The sequence below is a fragment of the Ictalurus punctatus genome, chromosome 8, assembly GCF_001660625.3.
Source record: "Ictalurus punctatus breed USDA103 chromosome 8, Coco_2.0, whole genome shotgun sequence".
In the NCBI taxonomy this organism is placed as follows: domain Eukaryota; kingdom Metazoa; phylum Chordata; class Actinopteri; order Siluriformes; family Ictaluridae; genus Ictalurus; species Ictalurus punctatus.
In genome coordinates this window covers 17092271-17114480 of record NC_030423.2, presented here as the reverse complement: position 1 = coordinate 17114480, position 22210 = coordinate 17092271, and the positions used below count along the sequence as shown (strand labels likewise).

General features: G+C 38.1%; 2 protein-coding genes across 9 annotated transcripts in view; both read right to left on the bottom strand.

Moving 5' to 3' along the window:
• Window positions 1-20: 20 nt before the first annotated feature.
• Window positions 21-3523, bottom strand: si:ch211-127m7.2 (uncharacterized). Its single transcript, XM_017474053.3, has 3 exons — window positions 3200-3523; window positions 2437-2509; window positions 21-1579 (listed from the first exon to the last, which is right to left on the bottom strand). The coding sequence occupies exons 1-3, from the start codon at window positions 3340-3342 to the stop codon at window positions 1268-1270; spliced, it is 528 nt and encodes a 175-aa protein (XP_017329542.1). The 5' UTR covers window positions 3343-3523; the 3' UTR covers window positions 21-1267.
• Window positions 3524-8972: 5449 nt separating this feature from the next.
• magi2b (membrane associated guanylate kinase, WW and PDZ domain containing 2b) overlaps window positions 8973-22210 on the bottom strand; it is a 176989-nt gene continuing 163751 nt past the window's right edge. For 7 of the 8 annotated variants that reach the window (XM_017474681.3, XM_017474682.3, XM_017474683.3 and 4 more), the window contains 5 exons: window positions 20752-20944; window positions 20006-20149; window positions 19680-19818; window positions 16926-17014; window positions 8973-13028 (listed from right to left, as the gene is read on the bottom strand). In XM_017474681.3, coding sequence (XP_017330170.1) covers window positions 12972-13028; window positions 16926-17014; window positions 19680-19818; window positions 20006-20149; window positions 20752-20944 — 622 coding nt within the window. In that variant the 3' untranslated portion in view covers window positions 8973-12971. The remainder of the gene's footprint in view (window positions 13029-16925; window positions 17015-19679; window positions 19819-20005; window positions 20150-20751; window positions 20945-22210) is intronic. The other variant, XM_017474684.3, reaches the window with a different exon arrangement.

The window sequence follows — 22210 nt, the reverse complement described above, 5'->3', positions numbered from 1 at the left end:
ACATTCTCACACTGTGCACATAAAGTATAAGACACTTTATTGCCAAGTATCATGAACATACTGGGAGTTCTTCAGCTTTGGTAATATGATGTGACAGCCGACATGTAAAATCATGCATAACATGCAACATATGACGTTTATTCATTCATAAGGGTTACACTTAGTACGGCAGCTGTTCAGATCTGTTATCACTTTTCTTTGAAATTAATTCAGACCATACAAGTTGCACTTTAGTAATAAAACTACAGAATGTGCAAAGTTTACAAGGAAATGGGATGTGTCCAGTACATGGAAAGGACTTATGAAAATGAGTTGGTGTATATACTCACACAGATGAGTGACAAAGAAAAACAAGATGCGTACAGTAGGGTTGTAGTGTATAAATCACTCATTATACAGCTGAATGCATATTTTAGGGTTCACTGGTGTAAAAAAAAAAAAAAAAACAAAAAAAAACACTGCTACTGCATATAAGTGCATATAAGTAGTGATATACGTTCATCAACATACTCTCAAATAGTTGGTGTGTGAATGTATGTGTAGTGTGAACCAAGAGAAGAGTACTGTCGTGTTTTTATTTTTGGTTTTTTTACCCCTACACTGAGGAAGTCCAGAGGATCTGGAGGATATTTTACTCTGGTATGGTTTAATTCCACTTGTGCCCTTCAAGACAAGACACACTGCAAATCAATACAAAGTTCATTTATGTCCTGGTCTCTAACAGGATGGCTCTGCCCCATCCACAGGGCACAAAGGCTCACTGCATGGTTTAATGAGGATGAAAATGATTTACGTCATATGCTATGGCTTTTACAGTCGCCAGATCTCGTCATAATTGAATACTTATTTATGGGAGATTGTAGAGTGAGATGTTAGACAGCGCTCTACACCACCACCACCACCACCACCACCCTAACAGCAGTTAAGGGAAGAACAATGTTCATGACTCCAGTACCATTCCAGAGACTTGCCGAATCTGTGCCAAGATGGTTTGAATCTGTTCTGGTGGTGGCCCAATACTTTAAAAGGACACTTAATTTGCCACCCATTATTCATATCTATATCTCTTCTGTTTTTTCCCTCTGAAAGGAGGGGGGGAGTTTAGCTGGTGCTGACTTGGACTAAATTTTGTGGCAACACAGAACACTCGAAGTGAAGGCTTTACACAGAGGACAATAATACAGAATTATCTGGTGTTGTCCCCGAGTTACCAGTTCATCAGTTTTCTTGCCGTGAACACAAAATCCAAAGCACTCGGTTTTCAACATCAGCTGAAAAAGATCTCTCGCAGCACCTGCAGAGCTTTATGATCAGAATCACGCCGAGAGTTGTGAATCTGCTCCTCAGACTCATCTTCCTTCTCCAAAACCACTGACGATGCTAATCCCTGCTCATCAGAGCTCTCAGATACACTACTGCACCGTCTTGCCTCTAAACACTCGTTGTATGGTACTGTCTCTTGCTCAGCAATATCCACGGCTGGCTGAGAAACTTCTGAGTCTGTCGTCTCTTCATGATCAGTCTCTGGAATCACGGTCATGTCAGTGGTCAGCGGAGCCCATCTGTCTTCTCCAGCTGTCTTTCATAATAAGACAAACAAGGTTAACAGAATGATTACATGAATGACATAAGAAGACGAGACGAGACATGATGTGCACAATGTAACTAATTTTATTAAAATTTAAAGGTGATACAACTTACATTTACATTAATTCAATTAAAAAAAAAATTGTATAACATTTTTAACAATGGACATTGTCACAAAGCAGATTTATAGAGCTCTATAAATTCAAGATATAAATTTATCTTCAATGAGCAAGCCAAGGAAAAATTCCCCAGAGGTGATATGAGGAAGACAAGTAAAAGAAAAGTAAACCCATCTTCATCTGGGTAACACCAGATAGTGCAATTATATAATAAATACTTCCCTTCTATAACTGTGTACCACATGGTCAAAGATGCAGTTGTGTAAACAGGAAATTCATTATAGTTTTAACATGAAGTCTATTTTGTTGAAGTTATTAATGGTTCACTGATGGAGACTTGAGTGCAAAACTGTTCATGGCGATTGCAGTCCTAAACCTATCATAGCAATTGTAGTACAAAGCCATCTTCATGGTTTTTAAGTGGAACCATCCACAGTAATCTCATGTATCTTTAGGATGTCCATGTGGGGCCCATCCTCTGCAACAGTGAGTTATTTCCATTCATTTCATTTATACAACTGAGCTGCTGAGAGTTAAGGGCCTTGCTCAAGGGCCCAGCAGGTCGAACTAGGTCTGAGCAGTTACCAGCTGCCAAAACACAGGCTGAGCTGGTCAAACTGGTAGACCATCTTTGCCAGCTGATAAGGTAAGATATCTTTCAGCTTCCTTAAAGCCAAGGGCATATTTACTACCAAATGTCTGGAGGTCAATAAACAGGATTTTACCTCACCTCTCCTTTATCTCTACTTAGAACACTGAGTGCTGTTTCAACGAGCTCCCTTTCATTCATCCAGTACATCATCCTGCAAAAAAAACAAACACCTTTTTTCACCAAGTATCAAAGTGAAAATGAAACGTTTAATTAAAGACTATATTTCTACTAGGGCTGGGTATTGCGACCAATTTGCCGATTTGATTCGATTCTTTATATTTTTTTCAATCGATTTGATTTTGATTCGATTCAATGTCAATTAGTTATCAGTAGTTCATTTAAAATGTTAGTTTTGCAGACATGGAATCCATGTTTTAATATAAATGCTGATAACTGAAACCCTCCTACTTATCTGTTTTACTGAGATACACATTTACGGTAACAATAGATCTCACAATTATGTTTATTTACTTTTACTTTGAGTAACAAACATTGTAACAAGAAATTATAAATATGTACATACGCCGCACACAAGCTAAGCACAAACTGCACATTACTGTTAAAAAATAAATAAAACGTTGTAAATGTGCAACAGTGAAATTCATTAACAGCTTGAAACATGTTTAAGAAATAAAACCGTTTTCAAAATTCCGAACATGAAAGATGGCGACATCTTCAGGACGAGAGGCGAACTACAGATAATATTCACAACCTCTCAAGTAAAGCACGCATTAAGAATCGATTCGGGGATTTACCAAACAGATATCGTTTCGTTAAATTGAAGATCACTAAAATCGGGGAATCGATCTTTTTTACCCAGCCCTAATTTCTACAACCATACCTTTTGGTGCACTTTTTCCGTACACATTTCTTCGTGTTTACTTCCTGTTTCCTCGTTAGCGACTCTCTAATCCGCTCTTCTTTGCCACTTTTATGGTCAGATGCGACCATCATCCAGCCTGGAAGATTCCGTTTTACAGACATACCAATCTTCAGTTTATCCAAACGAATTTCCAGCAAACGAGCTAATCATAAACCCCAAGAAAACACTGTGGGTACGTCCCAATTCGCGTACTTGTGCACTATTCTATGCCGATCTGTAGTATAAATAGTGCGAGTAGTGTGTTCAGGCTGAAAAGTCCAAATACAAAAAGTACCCGGATGATGCACTCAACTGTCGCAGCTTTAATGACGTAGCTGGTGTGGGGAGGTGGGGGTTAATATCAGACTCTGATGAAACAGATAATCTTATAAAATTCATACGGGACACGGTTGAGTACATAGTGTATAGTGCATCATTTGGGACACAATTTATACACAGTTCCATGTGATTTCCTCTGTCTCGTGGTCGACATGTTTTCAATCTCACAGGGCACGTCTCAAATCAAATCCCGCGACTCCTTGAGTAATATTGAGTAAAGTGAAGATTCAGTCATTTTCCACAGTGTCATATGTCGAAATAATGATTCTGACACAGGAGGGAAAGTTGACAATAATTACATCCTACAGTGCATCTCAGAATGAAGAAAACAAACGTGTTCCCTTAATAATATTAGTCTGTGGCATTCACGTCAGGTTTTAAGTTCTAAAAAGCAAATGTCAACAAATCTGAAAAGCTAAACTACAATAATGACTATCCTTAATATGACTGGAACTGTTTGCTAGAGTTCAGTTAAATCCTTACATTACACTACTAACTACCTTTAACTGATTTAACTGTCAAAGTTCAGAGCTGTCAGAAAAGTCTGGGTTTTAGACTGTTACGATGCATTTCCTTTCTGAAATACTGCATCGTTTACATTTGCCAGTACAGTGAGACACCAATTTGTCCTTCAGGTTTTTCACCACATCACAATGAGTGTCCACTGTAAGGTATTTAAGACAGAATAGTTTCAGAAACATGCTGATAACATGACTAACATTAGCAGTATTTACCTTTATATCATATGGCTTTCCTTCTGGAAAAAAAACGCAATAGAAATTATCACAGAAATTCTAATAATTTCTACAACAAATACCATTACAAACCATCACCTAACCATTAGAACCATTACCATTATTGGTCCTTAATGGCATCCATTAGACATAACATGTCACCAACAGAAGGCAACAAATTACCTATAGAGACCCTCAGGGACCATTCCAGTTTCAATTAAAACCAATACAATTCCCATTATAACCATTAAAACCATTACAAATTCTATATGGGGCTCTATTTTGTTTTCAGCAGGGTCATCATGGTTTTTTGTCGGTGAACATCACACAATAATTTAATGTATGTATCTAGAAACTAGTATTATAGGAAATATCCAGTTTCAACTTAAGACACCCCGGTGGCAACAGCAAAAGCTACTTAATAGTGACCCGTTTGGGCTAACATTGATACAACATGTCTTACCTTTATAGAGCCTATGCTTGATGAAAGATACAGACACTGACTGTAAAATACAGCCATTGAGTATAGTGGCTGAACTGGAAATGCAATAACAGTATTAAGAGGAACATGTACATGAGTGGTTGTGCAATGTATCCATTATGAGTTTAATGATGGTGAAAATTTGTAATTACAGAACTTGATTTGAGGTTTCTAACAGTCTAATTGTCAACTTATTAAATGGCTATAAAAATAATAATAATAATAAAAAAACAACCATTAGAGAATGTTCTGTATAAGATTTTTAATAGGTTGTACAACAAAAATCTCCCAGCAACATTCTGGGAAGATGGTAATAAAATAAGAACATCAGGAGAACATTCAAGAGAATATAACACAACGTTAGGAATTGGTTTTTGAAGTGCAGAATGATGTCATCAAAATTAGAGAGAGACTGTAAATTTGGAATGTGTATATCTTCTAAATGTGAATGTTGTTGTTTGGAGTACAGCAGCTTAAAGATAAACTTAAGGCTAACATATTCATACTAAAAGCCACAAAATTTATATTGAAAAGTAGTGAAAAGTAGTGACGCACCGGAAAGCAAAGACAAGGGCATGGTGAGGAAGAAAAGAAATTGATGTATGGCTTTACACACATTTTACCCCCATAATTCTCATTTCCACACAGCAAAAAAGGTCAATTGGTTCAGAAATCTCACTCACAACGTTGGCAACGCTGGTTATTACAGTAATTCTGACTTGTTTTGAGGTTTCTAATATTCAAAAAAGAAACTTTTTTTCAACATGCCAGCCAAAATATACCATCACAAATATTATTTTATATGTTTAATTGTGCAAAATGCAACATTAGCCTGTTAGCTGTTGGGCAATATTATAGCTGTTGGGCAATCTATTGCTAACAAAAGTCGAGTGTGTAGGAGTTTTTCGCTTCCCGTCATGTAGGTTAATAGACAATGTTTTTCTGCAATCCCGGTTTTGGCTTCTTCATCATCATAAAATTATATTTGACAGTAAATAACTAACTGATGTACTATATTATGCAATTACAACATTGTTTACAAGGATATAGATGACAAACAATTACACAGATGGAGTCCAAAGACTAGTGAGCACGTGGGAGTCGTGCGCGAAAGAGCCGACTCTTTTAGATGAACGTTAAGAACCGACTCGCATTAGCTGTTTTTTTGTTTTTGTTGTTTGTTTGTTTTCATGTGGGCAGTGAAGTTGCTCGTACATTGTAATTCGAGGAAATGTTTAAACGAAAACCTCTTTTTTTCTTGTTTAATATGTTGGATACTGTATGTAGTCGGAAATGAATCTTCATGCAGGGATGGTTGCGGTATTTGTCCGTGCACATCTGTAGTGCCTTGCTTAATTATTTCAATACATTTCCAATGAAAAGTAATGCTATTTTGTTAATTATAAGAAAGAGTAACACTTCAAATACCACCCTATTGGTCGAATATTTATCTTATGTCCCTTTTTTTCTACACTGCATAGGTATACATACAGTGTTTGGTTACAAAAACACCCTACACACTGTAGGTTATGATCTCAGAAGTGTCATAATAACGAGGCTTATTATTATTATTATTATTATTATTATTATTATTATTATTTAAAGGATTGTAACTGAAATGAATTTAAACGTAAAAAAGCTGCATTATTTCTCAAACTCTCCTGACATCTAGTGGTCGGAAACTGTAATTACAAGTAAAAACGACTCCTCGGAACTAATACATTATATGAAAAGGTAATTTTGTCAACTAATTAAAATGAATTAAAAACAATTAAACAACTCGATGTACATACAATTTTATTTTACAGTTTTATTTTAACCCAGAAATGACTGCTGTGTAGTTATTAAGGCTTGGACTTGGGCTGGTGCACTGATAAGTAGAATATTAGAAAGAATTTTGTCTTTTGTTATCCCCTTTTTTTAACACCTACAAACATAAAATGCAATATTTTTTCAGTATAACGATTGTAAAAGTATTTTATGGCAACCATAGTAACATGACAAGTTTATGTAACGGCAGATGATGCCTTAAGAGAGCATCACTTTTATCATTATCACTGTACAGTTGACCCTGTGATTTTATTCAGTATATTTCCTAATACACTAACTGAAATGTATTTAATACTTAGTGGAGAAAACTTTGTTTGTAATGATGGGTTCAAGACACTTCTTGTATGAAGAAATTAATGGGCTGCAGTATTCAGGTGTGATTTTGGCCCATTCTTCTAAACATATTGTCTTTAAATCTTGTTTAACTGGATTCAAGTCAGGTGATTGACTGGGCCATTCTAACGTCCTGATTTTATTTCTCTGAGTTTCCTTTGCTGCATGCTTTGGATCGTTGTCCTGCTGGAAGTCCACCCATGTCTCATCTTCATCATCCTGGTGGATGGCAGCAGATTATTCTCAAGAATCTCTCGGTAAAGGGCTCCATTCATCGTTCCTTCAATTATATGAAGTCTGGCAGTACCATGTGATGAAAAACAGCCCCACACCATGATGCTTCCACCTCCAAACTTCACTGTTGGTATAGTGTTTTAGAGTGATGTGCAGTGCCATTTCTTCTCCAAACATGGTGTGTAGTATGATAGCCAAAATGTATGTATGACAGTTCAATTTTGCTCTTGTCTGACCAGACTGCACTCTCCCAGTATTTAATAGGCTTGTCCAAATGAGTTGTAGCAAACTTTAAATGAGCTTCAACATGCCTTTTCTTTAGTAATAGAGTCTTGTGGGGTGAGCATGAGTAGTGGCGTGCATTGCCTATTGTATTCTCTGTGATGATGGCACCTGCTGCCTCCAGGTGTTTCTGGAGCACTTTCTGAGTGGTCCTTGGCTCTTGGGCTACTCTTCTGACTATTCTTCTGACTCCCTGGTCAGAAATCTTGCGAGGAGCTTCTGTGCGTGGCCGGTTGATGACGGAGTGATGTTGCTTCCACTTGCGGATAATGGCCCCAATGGTGCTTACTGGAGGATTCAGAAGTTTTGAAGTATGTCTGTATTCGATTCCATTAATATGTTTCACAGCAATAAGGATCTGAAGGTCTTGGGAGAGCTCTTTGCTTTTACCCATCATGAGATGTTTCTTGTGTGACACCTTGGAAACGAAAAGCCTTTTTATAGAACATCAATTTACTAACCCAGCTGATATTAATTTGCACAGATATGAGGTATAATTACTTTCTAACTACTTACAGATTTCAGCTGGTTCCTTGCCTTACCTTGCCTTGGAGAACTGCTTTTTCTTAGCGTGTTCAAAACTTTTTTCCGGTGTCATTCTACTTAATTACACAGAACTTTATTTATGGACTTTAATGTTGTGAATTCTTTATATTTGTGGATTTCTTGAGTTAATACTGATGTCTGATGAAAATTTCATGTGAATAACCTCATTGGAAATATATTTACTGAAAAACATGTTGACGCGTCCAATACTTATTTCCCCCACTGTATATACTATGATTAGACGATTGCTTCACCTGTTTCACATGACCTTTTTATTTCAACTTGTGTCACATCATTATTAGTTCTAAATTGCCCCGTCCCAACTTTTTTGGAACGTGTTGCACGCATCAATTAACAAACAAAAAAAAGTTTATCTTCAACTATGCTTGATTAGGTAAAACAGCAAATACCTTGTCTTTATATGTTTTTTGTTTAAATACAAGTAAAAGTACATTTACAAATCACTCCTCTGTTTTTATTAGCATTCTCCATACTGTCCCAACTTTTTGGGAATTGGGGTTGTAAATAATATAAGAATGTTTCATCATCATCATCTTTCATATGGGCACAGATTCACCCAAACTGGACATTTGAAGACTGGAAAATGACCGGGTGTTTTGTTTGTTTTGTGCTTTTTGTATCTGCCTGATTGTATGCATTGTGTTGCTGCCACATGATTGGCTGATTGGGGCAAATGAGCAAGTGTACAGGTGTTACTATTAAAGTGGATGGTGAGTGTAGTCTATGGGTTTAAGTTTGTGCTTCAATAAATCTAACTTTGCTTGTTTTACTCATAATTTTGTGGTTTGTTTCGGCACATTTCTCTATCGGCACAATTAAATACATATTTGTGGCTAGGCTACTGGCATGGAGCATCAACTACGTTGGCAATTTTAGCACACAATTAGAACAAACTACAATATGAGCTTTCTTAAAGATAAGCACTTTAAGGAGCTCAAAAAATACCACTCTTTAATTATGATCATTTCTTTTATTTGTGTTGTTCAGTACCTTTAACAACTGCTCACACTCATAGAAACGGACATGAGTATAATGAGTACTATAAAATGAATACTTTACACCATGTCAAGAGTTTATTTAACAGTATTTCAGAATATCATACAGGTAAACAAGAGTTTAGCAAAATTTAATATATCCGCACTGTTGCATTTCATAAAAATATTTGATCACTTAAGTCTTTGAAACTATCAATAATACATTAAACCATATTTATAGGAGTACAGCTGTACAAGGTAAATACACATCTAACACTACACAGTAATATCGATCTGAAATGGGCCCCTTGAATGTGCCATCTTTCACAGATTCAATATTTCCTCAGTAATATAAAATGGTTTTTTTTTTTTGTTTGTTTGTTTGTTTTTTTCCCCCCAAAGCAGGCAGGATACAGCTTCATCAGGAAAAGCTTGAGCTGTGCAATAGATGCTCTGTCTTTCTCTTCCTATATCTCCACATGTAAACAGCAATTAGCAATTAAATCTAACACACTTCAATCACTCGGTGAATCAGTCACTGGTACAAATGCATGTCGTAGGTACGAAACTATCAGGGCCTTATAAACACTTTCATTTTCACTGTGGTACATTATGGGTTTTTTTTGTTGTTTTTTTCACATTTCCCCCAAGATTTAGGTCTCTGATATGTGATTGAATTGAATGCAGCTTCGGTACTGAACTCAGATGTAATACTGAGTCCATACTGTTTCGTATTTCTGAGTTATACTCCTTGTACTTGAGTATCGTCTTCTGTTGGCACAGTTATCAGGCTGTGTGTGGGCTGGAGAGCAGCAGAGACCCGCTGTACTTTCATCCGAACATACTGCACATGAAGGCAGAGCAGAGAGAAATGTTTGTCTTACAGAATCATTTTATGGCACAAATTACTCCTTGCTCGGAAAGTAGCTGAGCTTCCATTCTTACACACAATGTAGAGATCCAATCAATCATGCTTGCTGTTAAGCTAAAGACTAAAAGCTGTTATTAGACGAAAGGTTACTACCTCAGGCTGGTACCAGTGAAAAATATGCAGGGTGATTTCAAAATGTAGAATTAGCTTCACAAGCTATACTGACTCATGTGCTCTGGTAAATCCAGTTGGGAAAATCTAGCATTTCTCTAGTAAGAAATGTACTTGCAATGTATCCAGTACTCTTGTAACACCATGTTTTAACGCATATTAAAGTAAACTCTATTGGCATTTTCCAACTTTATCTATATCTACTGAATCTGTAGTATGTGATTACCAGAGACAAGAATTTTGAAGAACTTTTCCCTGCACTGAGAAATATTCTCACTATATTCGTCTTGGCCAATTCCCACCCACCTCTCTTCTATCATAAAACAACTAGCAACCACAGAGGGTGAAGGGTAACACGTGCTTCCTCCGAGACATGTGGAGCCAGCCAGCCTCACTTTTTCAAACAGCTGATCATGACACACACTATCTACCCTCTTCCGCATACATGACATCATAGATGAATCATAGATGATTGGCTAGTGTTGCTGTGATTGACAGAGAAAGGAGAATATCCCATTCCTCCCACCCAGAGAGCATGGCCAATTTTTGCTGTCTTGGACGCCCGGCTGTGGATGACTTGTGTCCAATGGCATCGTCCAGATTTGAAAAATGGAAGAAAAGATTATTTGATTAAAAATGAGCTTATGATGGAAGTCCAAGGCTAGTTGTCAGGGCACACAATAAATGTTAATAAAACGTATCAGAAGTGGGATCAAATTCAAAGGCAAGAAACATGGAAGTGTCTGTCTGAATACAGATTTCACTAAATATTTGAGTTGGGAAGGTAATCGTAGTTTTGAACTCTACATTCATTCATTTTTCTTTAGTAATTGTTTATCCTGGTCAGAGTTGTGGTGACTCCAGAGCCAATCCTGGGAATACACACTACCTGATGCACCACCATGCACTGTCACGTACTTCACAAATTTACTGAGAGAATTCAATTACTTCCTTTAGACTTCCATTATAAGTGAGTTTCAACTGAGTTTTACACCATGTCAAGATTTCACATTCTTTTCTCAGTACAGGGGAAAAAAATAACAGTTCTTGACCTTAGTACACACACAAAAGCTTTGTTATCATTTCTAATTATGCTGGGACTTCTTTTAATGACGCTGGTTTTTATCTAGGCTGTGCATGATGAACGCAAATGTCTTGACTGATTCACTTGCCTGGTATTATGTCATGGTGCTAATTGTGACGCGCTTCAAGAAAACATGGTCTCAAAAAAATCTGTATGGTGTGAAATAACAAACAGAAATGTAGAACTAACCAATCGGTCGAAGCAGTAGCGCTTTTCCTATAGTACCAAGCACAAGCAGATTGACGCTATTTTCAGAGACGTTCCCAACAACTATGACAGCTGCATGTTTTAATGTAAAAAATGCTAAATCTCCAATATAGTCCACATACGGACTATGACTTGTCTTGGAAAACATATTTTATGCTGTATCCTTTCCTGCCAGTAAGGCACTCTGCCCCATACAACTGGGTCTCTGTTTACACTATACACACTTTACTATTTCCCCAAATCTCACAGGCTCACACCTTCCTCCACGTGAGCAAACAATTTCAATTTACTTAGACTCCCATAGTCTCAGACAGCACAGTTCAATCCCCCTTGCTTTGCCATTTTCTGGATGTAATCCAACCGCATAGCTTCTAGCTACTAAGGTTCCTTTAGCTTGATGGCCTTGAGGCAAAAGGAGACGAGGGAGGGCCGATTATAACGATTGGGACGGGGCCCCGGCCCCACAGTGGTGTGGTTCGTGAAGCACAGTACAGGGACAATGAGGCTGGAATGACACACTGAGGCTTTTGAGAAATCCTGCACAAAAGCGTGGTACGCAGGTTTGGCTCGGTAGTCCACAGTCATTAAAAAATCTTGCCTTCATAACATAAATGGAGTGCATTTCATATTATTATAATAATGTATTACTAACATGATACTGTATTACAGATGATTAGAGGTACAAGTCTTCATGATTGTGTCGCTGACTGATATGTTTATTTATATGATGCTGTTTTTAAAAAAAAATTCCCTTTGTTTATGATCATTTAAAAAAATTATAATGCACAATTGACAGCTTTTCTTCGCTAAATCATGTTTCCCCAACAGAAAAATGCAATACGATGAAATGATCTTCTCCTCGTTTTATCTTTCTGTTCACATCAGAGCACATGATAAGGTGTACGCTGGACTAACACTGACAAATAATGAAACACAATACTGCTGAAATATTCGAGTTCTTCATGGATTTCTGGTGGCTGTGGTACCTTTCATGCTACACATAGATACTTGAATTTCGTCACTGGTTGCCCCAGGGATGTAAGGGGCCTGTAATATAAGCAACTCAAAATAATACAAACAAACCCTCCGGCATGACCAACCAAGTACGTGAATGGGGTTGAATCCCTATCAGATGGTGAGTGGAGCACAATGAGAGAGAATCCATTGGGCAGGAAGACCAGACTTAAACAGTCCGGTCCGGTCTTCTTGGACGTCCTTGGATCTAGAGTTAAAATGTAGAGCGCCTGTCCGAGCCAGGCGAGTTAATTCTTGCCTGGTGGCACCTCCACTTTTTCATTATCATAAAAAAAACCTGGATCAGACAATCCATGACTGGCATTCATCCACTGACTTCAAACCAGACACTGTTTATCCTTTTCCAGGACTTTCCTTCCCGTTTATACACAGCTCTTCTGGATGGACCTGCCACCCCTCCTCTGTGTGCAACTCTATAATGCTGGTGGCACTGAGCTAAGCTGGCCTCCAGTGAGCACCATGTCTGGTCCAGGCCCATCATGCAGTGCCTGTGAGAGAGAGAGAGGGGGGAGGGGAGGGGAGGGGAGGGGGGCGGAGCGAATCCAGGGGGCAGGGCTGGGTGAGATGACGGGCAATGACAAAGGGCACAGGACGATTAACGGAGCCACGCTACTTCCGGCAAGGCAGCGGTGGCTGGAGGGTCAGAACTCCAGGAGGTGGCACCGTCTAGTGAAAAGAAAAAAAAAAAATTACATGTCATACATGACCATAAAATAAACCATGTTAATATACCAAACTGTGCTAACGTTTGAGCAAATGTAGCATGACTGGTTTAGATCAGGGGTTCCCAAACCTTTTGAGCAAACAAACCTAAATGGACATTATGAATTTTCTGCAACCATAAGCCTTGACCACCCCGTGATTTTTATTCCAGATTTACAATTAGGACTACTGTAACATCTGAACATTTTTTCACATGTCAGTAATATATGTGTAATGTAATGACACCTACAAACCTCGCAAAGGGGATCATCATTTTCAGTGCGTGCTAGTGTTCATTTTGGAAACTATTTTTAAATTTAATCTTAGTCTTAGTCCTGTGTCAAATGTCCTTGACAGTTTTTTTAAAATCATATTTATCATATATTTAAACATATATCCTGTTTTTTTAGTCTTAGTTTTAGTTGACTAAAAGTCTGGGCATTTTAGTCTTATCTTAGTCAAAGAAAACCATAAGTAGTTTAGTCTGGTTTTTGTCACTGAAAACTGTAGATATTTTTTAGCCATTAGATTATTATTGATAAACATTTCAGTCAATCCAGTCTAGCCAGTGGTGCAAATGACCGAGATACACTTGGGGGACTCTAGTTTGGTTTATATACATTTTTTATTTAAATATGTGTAAACATAATATAAATACTATATAAATACCTATATCATATATAATAACAATACACATATTTCATATCTCCTACAAACAATATGCTTTCTTGCGTATCAAGACAGGCACATGGAAGGTCAGTGAACAACATTCATGATTTATGTGTGGCACAAAACAAACACCGTTCATTCATCCTTATCCTCCTATCATAACCCCCTGCCCTCTCACTCCTAGCTTTTTTACCAGGTGGTCCTAAAAAGTGAATATTAAAGTAATTTAATATAGTTTCTTTTTTCATCCTGCCCAACTGACTGTCTCTCTCCCCTTCAAAGTCTTCTCTCTCTTTCTTGCCTTTTTTCTTTTTGACTCTTAACAAAAATAAGAGTGAGAGCCTGTGTCAGTGTAATAAAAAACAAACGTGGTACAGTAAAAGCCCATAGTAGCTTGAGAATCTGCATAAATGACAGCTAAACACTTTACAAACATTAAAGTTCTCTCTGTGTAAATACTGTCCAAGTTTCTATTTGTAATAAACATGTAGGCTTACATAACTGTGGCTATAACACTTAGAAAGCTATGATAGTGAAAATAAATTAAGATGAATAAGGGTATACAAAATAGATTAAACCTGGATCATTTCAGGTGCGTGCGTGCAGCTTTATCCAGATCAAAGTTTCTACCATCGCATCTGTTAAAGTAACTGTTTCTGTTCTGTTTTTCGGCTCTGTTAACTTCCCAGCGGTGGTCTGATCGGTCCTGTGAGGACATGCACTGATAGAGAAGCGTTCCCATTGGCCGCACCCTGTAGGTATTACGGCCATTCCCGAAAATCAAAATTGTCCAACCTCACACAGAATGTCCCCGCTAAGTTTATGTGCAGGACTCGCTTTCCTAGGCTGTTTCAAAAACAGTCTATAATATTTTGTCCCCACTTTTTTTGTCGACGAAAATAAAGAGGGATTTTGATAAAGTGTTTATTTTTTAAACTACGTTTTAGTCTCGTCTTTTTTTTTGTCAACAATGTCGCATGTTGATATAGTCACAGTTAGTGTTTAATGACGTTGGTGTCATCTCGTCATAGCCATGGAAAAAAAGGGGCGTCGACGAACATTTTTCATCATAGTTTTTGTTAATGACATTGACACTAGTTATAGCGCCGTTATTTATCATAAATCCATGTAAATCCAGATTCAATAAATTTTCCTGCAGATTTTCATGTTTGATTTCTGCTGTTCCACTGAGTCAGAGTCACTCAACGTTGTTGAACTTGCAGAGGCAGCTGTACAAGAAATCTGTCCATTTTTATTGCTAAGCTCCTATGCTAAGTGAGGTAGTAAAAAAGACTAAAATAGCACGTACATTCATAATTAAAATGTGGCTGTTTGAATGTGAGAGCAATATTCCTAATATTATTTGTAAAATAAGTTAAAAAAAAAAAAAGTATAATAAGTAAATCTAAAGAGACAAGACTGTGAGCAGTTTTTGTGACCCCTAGTCTGGGAACCCATGGTTTAGATAAATCATTCACGAACAAGCAGCAAGCATTCACCTACTATCTGTCCTAAATAGTATCCGAGATTGGAATTAGTTTGTCCCAACTCGTAATATGCTGAAATGAGTACCCCGAAGGTACCCGGACGGTCTACTATTTCTAGTAGATTTTCGAAGTGTGGATCCGTAGACACTTTTTCAGCTAATATTGCCCACAACTCCTTGCATGAGGGAGGAGGGGTTTTGTGACCGTTTGCTTCGCCGTATTCAATCTGCAAACCTCCAGCGGACGAGTATAACGTCAGTGAGGTGTAAAGGAAACGTGGAAAAATAAAATCAAGGGAATGGTCAATTATATTATATAGTATAAATCCTATATTTGAAATGCAATGCAAATGCAACAAGGAGTTTGTTTACGGTGACAGTGTGCGTAACTAGGCAACAACGTTCTCTACTGCTACATGACATTTTAATATGTCCGGTACTTGCATACTCTTTTACTACATACTCAAATGTATGTACTTTCTCATCCCAAAAAAGTACATACTTTTAGTGCATAGTATAAGTAGGTGAATTGGGATTCAGCATCTACCTTGACTCAGTCTCAGCTAGTCCTGGTCTTGGACTTGACTAAAGCCTTACTTTTGCATACTCGGGGTCTCACTATAGATTCACAAATTTTGAATGTCACCCAGCATGGAGACTTGGACGAGGACTGCGGAGATTAGGGTACGATTTGGGACACTGAAAACTGTGACACCACCAGCCAATGAGCAAGCATCATTTTTTTCTTTACCTTCACCCCTGCTTAGCCCTCGTGATGATCTAAATATTGTGTACATTATGTACGAAATGTAAGCTGCAAGATGCTTTTTTTTTGGTAAATTAATACATCATTTCGTCTGACATTTCATCCATTAATCCATTATCCAAATGTCTCTTTGTTCCATTAGCAATAATACATTTCAATTTTGATTAGGAAGCTAATAAGGAATTTGACTATTTTAAACACAAAAATTTGACATTTGAAGTATCATATGTATCTAAATAGCATTAACAAGTTAAACACGTAAACACTAGTATTTCACATATTTTATTACTTTGACCATACATCGGTAAAATATCATGCCGTTTCCATGAAGCATTATGTAAAATAAGGCAAAAGTCAAAAGGTAAGTGTAAATTATTTCAAAAGTAGGAGTTGAAGATGAGCTGTACTGCTGGTTTGTTAGTTTAAATGTGCTGCTATTACAGGCCATCTCCAGCTTTGCATATACAGCACAGCCTCATGCTGGAAAAACTCCCACGCTCCTGACATTTGAGGTCTTGCCTCTTCTCTCATTGTGGACATTGTTTAAAGTTCTGAGTGATATGTATGATTTCCTCGCTGGTGGTGTTGCTGCTGTTACCCTAAGCAGTGTATTACAGTCTACACCAGAATCTTGTATTATAATATTTTGGTCACTAATAAAATCCATGTTGGCGAACTTCATTAACTGTGTAAAGACAATAAATAATTAGCTGGACCTTTACAAGGTGACTCACAAGATCTAAGTAGTTTTAGGCTTGTCATTGTGATTCCAATTCATGTTGCAGCCAAGCGAGGGCTCAAAAAATGACAAACTGCCCCTTTAAAGGTGTAAGTAGCAAGCGAATCATTAAAAGCACTATATCTCTGCTGGAAAATAGGTATTATGTGTGAGTGAAAAAGAAGGAAAAAAGTAGAAACAAGCATGCAGTTTGCCACAAACCGTGTCTTTAGTGTGTCCCATTATGAAGAAATAGGGAGAGGCAAGAGTGTCGCTTTTCATGCACATGGAAAGGTTGGAAGGTACCATTCCTACAAGACAGGGAGTAAAGACCTACTCTATCACTGACATTAAGAGAAGAAGCAGAAGAAGACCAGTTAATACTACAAGCCGTTAGAGAACAGCATGGTGCACACTAATGTCTTATCTCTACTGGCCAGGTTTCAGTCTGTGGATTTTCCGTCGTCCGCTTTATCATTAGAGTCTGGCAAAGTAGCTCAAAGCTTGTTCAGTCAGTGCACTTTTACCTTCTGATCTAAATGTGAATTTGTGCGATGAAGCTGACTGGCTGCTGGCCAGAGATCTGAGCGCCGCTTCACACACACATGCTTCGTGTTCAATGAAGTGATTAGGAGTAAAGGTAGCCAAGCGCACTGACAATTAAAATGATAATTATAAAACAACTAAAAACAAATGAGCTGCCTTTGTATACTGCAAACTCCTCTGGGGAAACAGGTGCTGTCCTTAAATTGCCTTAATTAAGGTTATTACTAACCTTTTCAGTGAAAAAATAAGCAATATTAATTCTTACTTTCTTATGGATTTTTCATTTAAAGCGACTTAGTGAGCACAGCCAGTAGAGACCAGAGCATAAAGAATGTTCAGACCTAAAGGGATATTTCAGATAAAAATTTAATGTACACAAATTTGTCCTCAAATGTAGTCAATCGGCCAAGACATGTTTAGAGTCTCGATATTCTACTGATCGGAAGATCGTGAGTTCAAATCCCAGCACTGCCATGCTGCCACTGCTGGGCTCTTGAGCAAGGCCTTTAACCCTCATCTGTTCGGTTGTATAAATGTAAGTCACTTGGGATAAGGGCATCTGCCAAATGGCATGAATGTACATGATATTCTCTAGTTTTGAGCTTTCAAACTAATGCTGCTAACAGGTAACGGAAGCTTATAGCTAGAGCCCTATCAAATTCATGGCGAAATGTGCTTTGTTTCACAGATGCATTTTCTAAAAAAATAAATATTTTAAAAATCACTGTTATTTCTAAAAGAGAAAGTCTACATTTCATGCCATTTATTGAAATTCACTTCAATCACACAGGACTGTAGGAGCAGCCTAGACTACAATAAGCCACAAATGCCTACCTCAATGCATGTGGTGACTGTGCTAAGCTTCATGTGCTGTCTGAGATCAATAGGCAGTGTCAGCGTAGTTTAGCAAGATTAGGCAAGCATGCTTCAAAAGACTTCCAAATACTTCACAGTGTGGTGTTTGTGTGTGGTTTTTGTAGATGTGTATTTCCAATGTATGTACTTTTTGTCAAAGCCAGGAATGGTAGTGTTGAGTGAATTTTAAATCGACTGTCGAAAGGAGAACTTGTGCAGGGTGAATGCTCATGGTTCATCGTCCTGTTCACTAAGATACAAGCAAATGTAAGGTGCTTGTTTAAATGTTTATCTTCATCCAAAAAGCTCACATAAACTATGAATTTCATGTCAAATTGTCAATTAAACACGAAAAAAACGCTGATTTCAGGGACCATGATGCCTTAAATCTAGTAGTGTCCATTTATCCGTTATGCATTATTATAGTATGTGGACACCTGACCATCACACTCATACATAGTTCTTCCCTAAACTGCTGCTACAAAGTTGAAATCACACAATTGAATAGAATGTCTCTATATGCTGTAGCTTTACAATTTCCCTTCACTTCCCTTCACTGGAACTAAGACGCTCAAAGCTGTTCAAGCATGACAGAGCCCCTGTGCACAAAGTGAGCTCCATGGAGACATGGTGTGCCAAGTTTGAAGTGGAAGAACTACACAGAGCCCTGACCTCAAACCTACTGAACACCTTTGGAATGAATTGGAACGGCGACTGAGCCCCAGGCCTCACCTGACATCAGCGTCTGACTTCCCTGATGCTCTTGTGGCTGCTACAGTCCAAAAATGTATTGGAAAGCCTTCCCAGAAGAGTGGGCAGAAAGCGGGGACCAAATCCATATTAATGCCCATGGATATGGAACAGGATGCTCAACAAGAACATATTGTCACGCATCCACAAACCTTTAGCCGTATAATGTATAATCATAATTCAGGACACATTTGTCTCAAAAACACAATTTGGCTAAGTAATACCATTGGCCTCATTAGTTTCATAAAATGTGCCTATACAGCATTTGGCAGGTGCCTTTATGCTGAGCAACGTCAGCAGAATTCCTATTCATAAAAAAAAAAAAAATTAACCTTATAAATGAAATCGACTTTAAGGTTTAAGGCCACAGCTTCTAGTTGAGTCTGATATTTAACTGGACTGACAATAAACTATATGCTGGGAGAGAAAGTGGTTTGGATTTAAGATGGCTGCTAGTGTCAGAAACAACATAAATAAGTACTTTTGAGAAACACAACAATTCAGTGTGTGTGTGTTTGCAGTTTATCTGTTATGGGGATAAACTGGTAGCTAAAATATTCTCTTATTTTATAGCAATATTAGATTCAAAAAAAAAAAACCTCAGAAACACCATCGACTGATCGACTACATTTGGGATAAGTAAGAAATTGTGCAAATTTCATATTTGGATGTATAGTCATAGTCATAATATATGGTAATAAGATATTTTTTTAGTTCATATTATGTTATTAGTTATGATTGTTAATCTTACAATATTCTTGAAAATACACTATATATAACGATATATACAGTATTGTAAGGGTATGAGTGGAATGTGATACAGACCATATTCGGGTACCTGCCCCATGCCCCGTTTAAGCAGCAGACGCACTCGCCGGCCGCCCGCCTTGATGAGCTCAATGGCCCGGCCGTGACTCATGTCCCGTGTGCTCTCGCCATTTATCTCAATGATCTGATCACCGACCTATATAAATATATATATATATATATATACACACACACACACACACACACACATGAAAAAAATCAAATGCTTCCCAAAAACAGATTATAATGTCCAAATTCACTTAGAGAGCATTCTAGTCTCTGGAACATTAAGGCTCCTGGGATACACATGCACTGAGGCACATACACATACATGCTGGACTTACCCTCATCCTGCCGTTGCGAATAGCAGGGCCGTCCTCAGCCAGACGGAGCACAAACAAGTCCATCTTGTACTCCCTCCCTCCTCTGATGCTGAAGCCAAAGCCCTTCACACTCTTCTCCAGCTCCACTGTGAAATAATCGTAGTCCTGTACAGAACACAACAAACGAGTCACTGCTCTTCTCAGTTTCAGCATTGCCCAACTGAGTACGTTGGCCCACTGCAAGTGACACTACATTAATGCTCATGTTCTAATGGATTTTTAATTCCCATGCCCAGGGTTAGGCTGAGTCAGCACACACACAGCTGATGCTCGAGCGCAAGATTTTGTTTAGAGCGTTAAACAAGGGGCTGCACAATAACGGTGAAATGTGAATCATGTTTATCTTTCTCAATATTGGAATGAAGGTTATCACAGTTTTTCCAGGCAGTTTATGAACTAAATAGTTTTAGTTTAAATGCAATCAGGCTGAACGGGAATGCTAAATAGAAAATATATAAATACATATGGCCAGCTACAGAATTATTGGCACCCCTCAGGATAAGCCAAAATGAATATATAAAATGTACATTACATGCAATAAACCATATTTTCTGCTGGAACATATAAGTTGCTGTATGGTTTTATTTCAACACAATATTAACTTATAATATGGCAACAGTTCATGTGAGCAGACTGTGATATCAACACATTCTATTAGCACATTCTATTAGCACCATTGTACACACACTTGGTGTTTGTAGTCCTACCTGTGGCCTGTAATCTGGGATCGAATGCTGTCTGTAGTCGATGAGAGGAGGCGGGTGTCTGTAGTCCATAGTCGGAGGCTGTCTGTAGTCTGCTACTGGTGGATGTCTGTAGTCCACTGGAGGCTGTCTGTAGTCGGTGTACGGTGGCTGGCAGATATCCGGTTTAACATCCTGTCTGGCTTTTACCTCCGACCTGCCAGCATGTTACAATTAGAGGAAAGTCTTTCCCATTTCTTTCAGACTTATTACTATCAACTACATGCAGTGTCACAGTAAATGCATGCAACATGTTTTCCAAATGTCTCAACACCACACTCCGCCCAATTGGGTGTTTAAGATGCTGCCATAATGTTTTACACATCCATAGGCTTTTTCAACGCCAGCAGTCCATTAACATAAAGCTTAGAAGGCTTTGCTTTCTTCTGTCTTTGAGCAGGATCCAAATCTGCCAAGGCACAGTTAACATCTCAAAGCTGAGTAAGACATGTGAAAAGATCCCTGAGCCAAGAGCCATGTTTTATTGAACAGATATCTGCTGGTAAATAATTCAGAATCAGAAGCTAAGCAACAATATGCAACCAAGTGAGAGAATAGAGTGGTTCTTTGGGTACCAACACTCACCAGGCCAAAGAACAAAAGAAACTTGCAATATTAAATGGTATACAGTTCTACTCTGTAATGCACTGAGGTGCAAAGCGAATCTTAAATATATCTGTTTTAGACAAGTCTCGATTTCATAAATTTGTAACTAAAGAAAGCATGAACTTCTTGCATTTTTCAACAAGCAGATTTACCAAATTCTTAATGTGCAAACCTTTTCTCGAGGCACTCCAACTATTCCACATGTTTGTCATCTTCGTGCAGCAGTGCACCTGATTCTTAACTAAATCACCTTCTCTATTGGTGGACTGTAACAAATACATGAGTGTGTGTCTATAAGACTGTAAGATTGATGTAATTATAAAGAGACTGTCCCTAAGAGCGTCTACCAGGAGATTTTAGAGCACTTCATGCTTCCATCTGCTGACGAGCTTTATGAAGATGCTGATTTCCTTTTCCAGCAGGACTTGGCGCCTGCCCACAGTGCCAAAACTACTAGTAACTGGTTTACTGACCATGGTATTACTGTGCTTGATTGGCCAACTCGCCTGACCTGAATTGTCGAGGCATTGTCACTCAGCAGTGCCACAGGATGATTGCCTCCATGCCATGCTGCATTGATGCAGCAATTCGTGCAAAAGGAGCCCTGACCAAGTACTGAGTGCATAAATGAACATACTTTTTAGAAGGTCGACATTTCTGTATTATAAATTCTTTATTATAATATTTTGAGATACTGTATTTTTGATGTCCATGAGCTGTAAGCCGTATTCATCAATATTAAACCAAAAAGAGGCTTGAAATATTTCACTTTATGTGTAATGAATCTAGAATATATGAAAGTTCCACTTTTTGAATT